Below are 10,842 nucleotides of genomic sequence, written 5' to 3'. Positions count from 1 at the left end.
TGCCCTGAGAAGCTGTGGCTGCCCCATCCCTGGAGGTGTTCAAGGCCAGGTTGGACGGGGCTTGGAGCAACCTGGGCTGGTGGGAGGTGTCCCTGCCCAGGGCAGGGGGTGGGACTGGGTGAGCTTTATGGTCCTTTCCAACCCAAATCATTCCATGATTCTCTGATTCTATAGCTGGGAACCACAACACCACATGGGTCACTGCGCATCCTCATGGCCCAGGCTGATCAGGTTCAGGCAACTGCACATATCCACCTGGGCTGGTGGCCTCAGGGTGTTCTGAGGAAGCCCCAGCACTCAGTCCTGACGCTGCCCAGGTCCCTTGTCCTTACTACAGAGGGACAGTTGGGCAAGCCGGTGCTCCTCCCTGCCAGCCCCTTGCTGTGCTCCTGGGATTTCTCAGCTATTTGGAGGCACTGGGAGAGGGAAGGATAATCCCAACCCACACAGCCAGGAATCCGAGAGGCAGATGTGGGCAAACTTTTTGGCATAACTGAGACAGCTGCATCGGCCACACGTTCACCACTGGCCCACCGCTCAGCAGCCCTCCGTGCGATGGAGAGGGTGCCGGGCAGCCATCAGAGTGTGGGCGGGCGAACCCCTCCACTCCTGCACCCAGAGCAGGTAAAACAGGCTGAGCAGAAGCGGCGAGGAACCTCACCAGGCAGCGAGCGCCAAGACAAAAGAGAAACAACAGCCAGCAAGCAGCGACCCGGGGTTCTCCCTGCACCACAGGGGAGAGGTACCCAACCCGCTCCTGGGAGCGCAGCGTGTTTTTCAGGCACAGCCCGGCTCGCACCGCTCCTGGGGCAGGTTTCCAGCCCGTGCAGGCGGATCAGCCCTGCTCCCGCAGTTAGCTAATCGGTGCTGCCAGGTGAGAAAATGATCTCGTGTCAGCCTCGTGTACGAGGGGACGTGGCGTTTCCCACGAGGGCTTCACCTGCCTGTCCAGTTTAGCCAATGGGCTCCTCTCGTGCTCTCAGGTCTGTGGCTCAAAGCACTCAGGAAACAGAGATGCTCACGACTTCACCCGGATGACCACAGAGAGCCTTGTGTCAACATGTCCTTCTTCCAGCTAAAGTGGTGGATCACCATCACCTTCCCGCTTGTGAAAACGTGGCTTGCAAATAACATCGTTATCTCGTTGGGTTCAGACTCTGGTCTTGTGTTAGAAGAGCATCGAAAATATCACCCTTACTGGTGATTTTGGGCACTACCGAGCAGAGAAGATGCATTTATGGCATCCTTCAGCCTGGAGGATGACACTGGAGACTGCAGTGTCAGTCTAGAGGTGAGGCCATCCACGGTAATAAAATAACACTATGCATTAAATCCATCCCCTTAAGACACACATTTGCTGTCTCAAACTAAAATAAATAAATAAATAAATAAATGGATTTGCTTTCACTGTATATAAACATTAACAATGGAGCTGCCATAGGCAGTGGCTGGTCACACGCGGGACACGTGCTGGAGTAGGGCACCCTACAGAGCATGCAGAATTTGAAATTAGCAGCAGCGAGGTCCAGCAGAAACGCCTGCCAGACCTGCTGGGCCCCTTCCAAAGCCATCTCTCCCCTTTGGAAAGGGCACAACAAGCGTGCAAGGCCTCGAGCCGGGACGCTGAGCCAAAGGCAAACAATTCAAATCTCAGCCCCACACCGACACGTGCCGCTCGGGCAGTCCTGGCGCGAGCAGAATTCGAGGTGGGCTGAGGCAGAGCTGCTGCATCCCAGCGCCAAACCCCACGGGTGCTGCCCTCCAGAAGATCATCTGTAAGGAGAGGACAGCAGTGTGAAGACGGCAACGGCATCAGGCGTGCAATTAATACGCAACCAGCTCCTCTTATTAGAAGGAAAGCAGGTGCTTGGGCTCGTACACGTTCTGTTGAAACACAGAAGGTTCACTCCTAGCTCAGCTTCACGTCAGCCTTAATCCAGGCGAGGCACGTGATTTTTACATAAGATACACTCATCTCACCACAACCCCTCGAGCAGGCACAGTTACACTGGGACTGAATTGCCTCACTGAGGGAAGGAAAAAGCTCTGCCGGCAGGAGATAGCTGTACTGCTTTAGCTCTTCTGGCAAAGTTAAAACTGTGTGCTTAAACAAGGTCTGTGTCAAATTTGCAGTTTCTAAACAAAAGCTGTCACTTATCTCAGTGCAGCTTCAGCTCTGGCACCCCCGACATTCCCTGTGCTCTTTCTAGTTCAAAATCCTCAAATCCAGCCAGGAAGCCTCTTCCCCATGGTAGGAGAACAAAAAAAAAACACCCAAAACCCAACCCTAAAGCCCCCCCCAAAACCCTCTTCCCTGAAAATCTGCACCTTTTTAGCCACCGAAGTTAAGCACCCACCAAGACAAGGACCGGGTTATATTCGTCTGTCCACAGCTGCTGGAGAAGCACTGAGTTGCTGGCAGATCATCCCCACATCCCACCAGCACGGTCACCCTTCTCCTGCTCCTCCCAGGCTCACTCCTTGTGTGTCCTTTAGAGACTGGCTGTGCCTCCTGCAGGACACCCTCGCTCTCAGCCTCACCGGAAAATTCAAGGAGAAAAAAATAAATTTGAAGAGAGGTAATGGAGAGAGAGAGAGAGAAAGGAAGGCCTTCAAGCTCACCACAAAGGCGCAGGAATGGCCACCCAGGTGGGAAGCCCTGGGAGCAGGAACACGAGGACCAGGGATGTAACCGGGATGTGATGCTGGATTAAGGGAGACAGGCGTGAAGATCTTCCCCTGCCATTTGTTCCCCCATGCTTGCAATTTCCTGCTGACCCACATTCCCCACCCCCAACCTTCAAGCCCTCCAAGCCTTTTCTCCCAAACCTGCTTTCTGTATCCTGGTTAACAGGACCCACCCCCCAGGAAAAACAGGGAGCAGAAAGGGGAGATCAGACATTAGGAACTTCTTTCCTGTGGGGGTGGTGATCCCCTGGGGCAGGTTGCCCCGAGAAGCTGTGGCTGCCCCATCCCTGGAGGTGTTCAAGGCCAGGTTGGACGGGGCTTGGAGCAACCTGGGCTGGTGGGAGGTGGCCCTGCCCAGGGCAGGGGGTGGCACTGGGTGAGCTTTAAGGTCCCTTCCAGCCCCAACCATTCCATGAAGGAGAACAGGAGCTTTCTGAAGGCAGAGACAAAACCAAAGCCATTAAACGCACCTGACTAGCACGTGGGAGTCGAACTTCACTGAAAGTCCTCCAGGCTTTGTTACTGGCAGAGTTGGGACTGCGGCACCGCAATACCCTCAGCGCACCGGCAGCGTCCTCCTACACCCCGGGAGCGGGCTCTGCTGGTGGCAGGAACAGCAATGTTCGAGCAGCGGAGGGCTATGGGGATTGTCTCTTTCCAGGCTAACAAGACCTCACGGCTTTGCAAGCACGTCTGCCTTTCATTTCTCCTTTTTTTTTTTTTTTTTTTTTTTTTTTTTTTTTTTTAGAAAAAAACACCTTTGATAATGGCTAAAAAGTAATTTTTACTTTGAAAGAAATGGTCACGCAAGTAGGCAGGCAAGTAATTTTTTCTGCTTTGCCTTTTTTGTTGTGGTGGCTTTGTGTTTAGTGACAGTTTTGCAAGCCTGCTGTATGGGCACGCACGCAACCGCAACATAAACAAGCAGCCTGAAGTACGTACTTTAATGGAAAGTGCCAGTTTTTAAATATCAAGTCACATATTGCGCACCTCATGTCTGCCTTTCATCATCTATCAAAATAGCAAGCAAAGCCCATCACTCCCACTTCAGCATAAGCAAAACATGTGGGAACGAGAGGCAGTTAGTAGGAAAACGTGATACATCCTTACTAATAAAAGCTCCTGTTTTCCTCACTATGGTAAATAGTTGCGAATGCTATTCTGCAGCCTGAAACTCAATTGCTGACAGCACGGCAACAGAAACGCTGCGCTTAGCTCTTCACAACTCTCTAACTTCGATGCTTTTACTGCAAACTCCCCAGTCGGGGGGCTCGGCAAGCGAAGGGGGGAGCCCAGCGCCCGGCCGGGGGGCACCCGACCCCTCTCCTCACCTCAGAGCTTCCTAATGCCGGGCTGCGCGCACACGCAAAGTAATTAAATCTTCAAACAGCTCACCCATAGCACCAATTAAAGAGACAACCTCACCTTTCATAGGATTTATGACTTTCAGCGCTGTTGCCACAGGTATCCAAGTTTGAACGGCGTTTAAAGCAGGCTTTCAAAGGGGATACAGACTCACCCACCTCCAGGGAGAATGCATTTACTTTGTTCAGTAGACTATAACTTAAAATTTGTTACATGCACCAGCTTGTAACCCTTTGAAAAACTCCCCGGTTAGCCAGCTTCAGATGTATTTTATGAACTTGCCCCGATCAAAGCAATTCCCTCAACAAGGAGCCTCATCTCACCATCTCACTAGCAAAAAAAAAAAAAAAAAAAAAGCACAGAACAAATTTTGGGGGTGGAAATCACAGCACAGACCAGGAGGGGACTCTCCCTTCCAAACCCACCTAAGCCATCCCAAGCAAGGGAGCTCCCTTTAGCACAAAGCAAGAAGGAAAAGACATTTCATGGTAAACTCGCTTACTCAAAAGGGAAGGAGGAGGGGGAAAAAAAAAAAAAAAGCTATTTTTTAGCAGAGCTTTTATTTGTCGCGAGCAGAATCACCCGTCAGCAGGAGACCACCTGGGCTCCCACTTCGATAGGACACCATCCTGGCATCCCGCATCACTACCAAGGCGCAGCAGCGAGGGTTGCAGGCTCTCCGTGTTAACTGCAGATGCAAAGCCCTGCTCCCGAGCTGCGGTACCTTGCGCATCCATTTCCCTCCGTTTTCTTTCCGCGCTCTGCTAAGCCCCGACTCATTTGCTGCGTCTGGCAGGCGCTGACCCTGCCGAAAACTCCGCAGCCACGAGGCGACAGCAATGCCATGGCCCGGGCTAGGAAGAGACAATAAAACTTCTTTGCCTCCTGCCACTCCTACTGTCTTAATGTCAATTAAAAATGGTTATTTCCCTGTGAAATTCAGCACGCGCGGTTTCCTGCTAGAGGCACAGTTTAATTAAACGCACTGGGAGGGGAGCTCGTTTCTGATCAGATTAGTCATTTATGAACTATGACATGAGGGGGACGGACGATGCAGGACATGGTTTTAAATGTTTTGCTACTGCAAATAATAAACAAACAGTTTGGCGAGGGGAGGACAAAACCGCAGCCTTCGAGGACCAGGACAATAGGCGTCCATGGAGCGTCCCGGCTAAAATAAACCACCAGCAGCAAATGACACGGCTGGCGCTGGAAAACACTGGTTGCAGCTCAAAGCCCCAGGAAGACCAACTTCCCCGCGGTGACCTATATGTGCTATAAATGCTGCAGACAGGGTCTGCATGACGTCAGCTCCATCCTAGTGGCAATTGTTGGGTTTCGCCTTGCCAAGAAAATGCAAAGCGGAGGTGCTGAATTGTCCATGCGGCGGGGTAGCTAAACCAGTTCCTCCCCGGTGCATTTAAGGACAGAAATGAGGGAAACAGCGGCAGAGCTTAAAATAAAACCAGGAGACAAATATAAAAGCAAAGGGATCTCAAAGCGGGAGGGCTTGCATTAACACTTTGAATTTTCCTGGCCTTGGAGGGAGAAACGGGTTCCCCGTTGCGAAGAGACCGCCTGCATGAGCGCCAGCAGCTCAGCCGGGGCAATTATTAATTGGGATTTGAATTGGATTTGAATTCAGGTCAATTTTACCATTGTGATTTTCTAGTAGCACTGTTTCAAATGACGGCGCTACCTTATTTAGCAGCTGGATTTTGGAAACAAGAACCTCGTGTCTTGGCAAGCGGGGCATTCCGGCTGGGAGTCAGCAGGGTCACCACCTCGCTCCCTTCACTCCCAACCTCCCCCGCGGAGGGAAGAGCCTGGAGTTAACAGCTCCACCAGAGGGGGGAAAAAATAAAAGATACATACTGCCCCAGGATTTTCCCGAGGAGTAGAAGGAGGAGGAGGGAGATGAAAAGCGGGAGGCCACGAATTCATGTGTCAAAGGGTGGGCAGAAGCACGTAACACCGATTTCTCTGGCACATCAGTTTATTATCTTGGGGTTACTACAATAACACCAAATATGAGATACCGGCGCTATGGGGCACACTACTGAGCAAATCGGTGTCTGCTTCTCCTTTCCAGGCAGAGGGACGGCAGCGCGGGGGAAACGCTGCGCTACCTTTATCAGGGGTACGGGACGCCGACTGCACAGGAGAGTTTGAAAAACATGAGCCCCATTTAAGACGAAGCCTAGGCCTGCCTGCAAGGCAAGAAGATTTAGGGAGCTAATCTCCAGGTCCAGATTACGGCGTGGCTGCAAGGCGCTCTGCTCCCTCAGCAAGTCCAGGTCCCCAAATCCAAGGACCATCTGCTCTCCACCCTCTGACCACATCAGGGTCGGTGACAATTGGACTTCAAATCAAATTTTGAGCCGGATGGCTGGCTATGCCTTTGGGGATGCACTAGTATCTGATTGTACCTGCTGTCAATTAGTGAATTACGCTAAATCAACATCAACAAACTATGAAAACAACCACTCTCCGCTATCTGGGACCTAGTTTAGACACCATGGATCCTTCTAACAGATGCAGTGCACCCCTGTGCATGGCATATCTCCTTAATGTCTCACTGCAGTTATTCACCCCACCAGCAAAAATCCATCGTCGAGCATTCAGGACCAGAGAGAAGTCACAGAGCCGACACGCAAAGCAAACATGCCCTGTGCTCTCCAAAGGTGAGGCCGAGGACGACTGGCCGAGGGATAACTCCGCTGCAGGAGCAAAAAGGCTTCCTCAAAACCAAGCCCCAAGCTGCACTTCCAACCTGGGATGCCGACAGCAGGACGAAAGAGCCGCTGCAGAGCCCTGAGTGCGGGACAGCAGCGATTGTGCAACGGCCGTCAGTGCAGTTGTATAACACCAGTCCTCTGTTTTTATGAACTGCTCACAGCCAGACTCAAAAAGCAGCAGCCCAGAGGAAGGGTGGTGTCAACATTACCTTTCACTCACCCGAAAGAAAAGAAAGGGGGGGGGGAATGGTGGAGAATAAAAGATTTGGTGTCTTTTCGGCTGCTGCGCAGCCAAGCGGAGGGGGGTCTGGTCGCTGCGCCGGCTGTACCGCAGAGCCCTGCTCGCAGCCTCTCCTCGCTGGCCAGCACTATAAACCCGGCAGCCAAGCCAGCCTCCGAGCAGGAAACGAATGAACGCGAGCTTACTCCATTACTATTCTCTCACCAGCGTGTCTTTTGTGGATTATTTTAACAGCAAAAATCACACTCACTGGAGAGATCAGCTTCCATCTGGGTTAACCCAAGAGTTTTCTCCCCTCAAGTTTCCTCCAGCGCCCACTCAACAGCTTCCCTCCATGTAAAAATGTTTGCTCAAAACCATCTTGACATGCAGCTAAACAGCCCAATCTGAAAGCATCCCATTTCCCTGGCCAAAAAGGGCAGGAGCAGGGCAGGGCAGAGTACAACCCTCCTGTCCTGCTTCTGCCCCACAGCGCGCAGCGGCAGCAATGGGGATGGCATCCCCATCCCTGGGGGTGTTCAAGGCCAGGTTGGACTGGGGTTGGAGCAACCTGGGCTGGTGGGAGGTGTCCCTGACCAGGGCAGGGGGGTCGGAACTAGGTGAGCTTTAAGGTCCCTTCCAACCCCAACCACTCTATGATTCTATGATCAAAGCTGTGATACAGAAATCCCACCCCAGTCTCCGGGATGCTGCCTGGTGTTGGGGTACAGACGTTCTACCTGGCCAGGAGTTTCCCTGGACAGCTCGAGTCAGCGCAGGGTAGAGAAGGTCGAGTTTTAACCATCCACAAAGCGTCAGCGTGTTTCAGCAAGAAGGACAAATTAACTGAACTTCCTGCATGCCAGGGGCCGCAGCGAGCCCTGCACAGAGCGGCTTCCCTGGGCATCAAAAGCCTGGCACGGCACCGCGCCGTCCGCCCGGCCGGGGAATTCTCTGCTTCAGCCTCAAATTAACCAGTGCTGCGTTTCCCAATCAGACATGAAAAGCTACGCGCCCTTCAGAGAGTCTCCTATCGCAGCTGGATCGCCAGCCCGCTCCTCCCCGCAGGCACCCTGCTCCCAAAGCCCTTTGATGTCGGCAGCCCTGGCCCCTCCTCGGTAGCCGGGCCAGCAGGGATGGATGCGGGCACTCGGCACTTCTGGGGAGTGGGGCCAGCAGCTGGCTTCAGGGAGACACCACGGCACGGCGGGACAGGCAAGGCTCTGCCCGACGGCACCCCAAAACCACAGCAGGGTCCAGCTCGGAGGCTGGTGAACCAGCTCCAGCCATCCTTGCTGCCCACCCCCCCGGAGGCATCTGGTGAGGAGGGCTTTGCCAAGGTCCGTTTGGGAATGCCAAGATGCCACCCAACAGCAGGGAGGGGCTGAAAGGAGCAGACACCCAAACTGCACCGGAGTCTCCCTTTGGGCAGCCCCAGGAATTAACCACCACCACCACCGTGTCTTCTTGGTGACGTACAGCAAAAGTCTCCCAGGGTGTACGTCTGCAGACACGCGTTCCTCTAAGCAGCTTAAGAGAACAGCGTTGACTGTCTGCTCTCAGGCTGCTTCAATCGGAGTGGCGAGACAACAACCTTCAGCTCAGGTAGTGACTTAATTGGAGACAGATCGGCAAGAGCAGCTTTGACTACCCAGAGACACGAGGAGCAACAAGAAAATCATCCCAATAGCAGCAGAGCACCACCAGAAAAATACATAACACAGAACTACAGAAACCCCTCCTTTTGGGTCTCTGGAAGCAAACACAAATTTATTGCAAGAAACTTAACAGCGTTAAGAAAAAAAATAATTAAGATGACAGTACCTGATCCTCCAAACTGAGTGCTCGCTAGGGTCGTGGGTCTGTTTTTTCCATTAGCCACTGGCAGGGGAAACATCTAGAAAAACAAGAAGATGAGAGAGAAGGGAAGAGAAAAGAGATTTCAGTATGTTAGTTTTACCGTGCTGCTGCAAAGGGGGTCAGATTGGGCAGGCGGGGGGGAGGAAAGGGGGAAGAGAAGCAATTTATTGATGCAAAAAACTTTCCTCCCCTTGTGTCCCTGCTACATAGATCAGCTGCAGGAGGGATGGGAGAGCAGCGCAGCTGTGCGCTAATATACACACACATTCCTACGTGCATAAACTTCTCCTGTGTACACAGCGTGTCTGGTTCCTTAGGTACAACTGAAAACCATCCAAAAAGCATCATCGCTGTGGTCAAAACCAACAGTTTCTTCCCTGACTTATTCACTAAGGCCCAGACTAGAGGCTGCCCATGGGGCCACAGAGAAAGGCCGACTCCATTCATAAAAAGCTAGCAGGAAAATGACAGCACGCAGCAAAGCTTGTTTCATCCCTCAACGCTCCAGCACCCGCAGTGGTCTGGGTCTCATCCCGCGTCTCCCCAGGCTGGCACGGGCAGAGATGCCGAAGCCACATGCTCCAGCGATGCCGGACCTCGGCACAGGAAGGCTCACGGCAGCTCTCGGAGGGACGAACCCTTTGGCCTCACGGAGCAGCACCAGGAGCTAACACAGCCCTGGGGTCCGGTGGGAGAAGCTGCGCCAAGGGCAAAGGTATTTAACTCATGATTAGAAAGATTAACGTCTTTTATGGTATCGGTCATTCTGGCTACTCGTTTGGTATACTGCTGCAGCTTCAGGATCACAACTTATCTTCCCTTGCCAGGGAGCTTCCTCCAAAATACTGCATACCTCATCAGCTAACCTGTATAAATATTTTTAATATAAGTTGGGAGGGTTTCAGAAGCTGTTATTTAAAAATTTATATGCACCTGCGTGCAGCAGAAAAGAAAACTAATTCTTCTCCACACAAATGGAGCTCCAGCCAATAAAACAACTGGTGGGAAAACGCTTAGTGAATTAACATTTTAATATCCTTTTACTACTCAACTCAAGATACTTTCACCACCAAGTCATTTGAATTTTTATTATTTTTAGCTTTGCAATGTCTGAGTAACTCAAAAGTTTAATGCTTTGAAGATTAAACAATGTAATGGCACAAGAGCCTACAGAAACGCAGCGTTTCATGCCCTGACATAGCTGATGTCTGGCTGTGGTCAGAAACATTCCTTCGTACAAAACCGTCTGCCCAGCTTTGTTTTCACAAACGCTGGGGAGAAAAAGAAAAAAACACAGTTAAATGTGGTCGAGATGCAAAGAGAGCAGTTAAGAAACCAACTGCCATTCAAAAGAACGCAAATTTGGGATCGTATATACGGATGCGCACACGCACATCATGTACATGTTATATATATGGATTTAAATAAGAGGTGTAAACAGTGTTTAAGTATGCAGCCCGCGTGTGGACAACCACTCCCGCTGGTAGCCAGCCTGGAGACACCTGCCTGCCTTCGGCATCGCCCCCGGCTGTAACCCCGCTCTCCCCAAACCCTCCTGGCAGCCAGGGGACAGGCCAGGGGGTTGCTGCCTACCCGGGACGGGGGGGGTTCCAGAGGCATTTAAATAAGAGGTGTAAACAGTGTTTAAGTATGCAGCCCGCGTGTGGACAACCACTCCCGCTGGTAGCCAGCCTGGAGACACCTGCCTGCCTTCGGCATCGCCCCCGGCTGTAACCCCGCTCTCCCCAAACCCTCCTGGCAGCCAGGGGACAGGCCAGGGGGTTGCTGCCTACCCGGGACGGGGGGGGTTCCAGAGGCACTGGGGGTGGGATGGCAGCCCCACCATCGAATACGCTTTGTTTCCTCAGGAAGTCAGGTTAGAAAACAACAACAAACCCTGACGCCACTGAAGACTCGCACAGCGTACCTTCCTCTGCGATGCTACAGGGTTTTCCTGCCCCCCCCCCCCTT

General features: G+C 52.3%; 1 protein-coding gene across 1 annotated transcript in view; it reads right to left on the bottom strand.

The window, feature by feature from the left end:
- TCF3 (transcription factor 3) overlaps positions 1-10,842 on the bottom strand; it is a 79,197-nt gene that overhangs the window by 63,058 nt on the left and 5,297 nt on the right. The window contains exon 2 of the mRNA XM_009887932.1: positions 8,836-8,908. Within this exon, the coding sequence (XP_009886234.1) occupies positions 8,836-8,908 (73 nt within the window). The remainder of the gene's footprint in view (positions 1-8,835; positions 8,909-10,842) is intronic.

This window comes from Charadrius vociferus, unplaced genomic scaffold, assembly GCF_000708025.1.
Source record: "Charadrius vociferus isolate BGI_N301 unplaced genomic scaffold, ASM70802v2 scaffold1096, whole genome shotgun sequence".
NCBI lineage: Eukaryota > Metazoa > Chordata > Aves > Charadriiformes > Charadriidae > Charadrius > Charadrius vociferus.
This window is presented reverse-complemented; position numbering and strand designations above follow the sequence as displayed.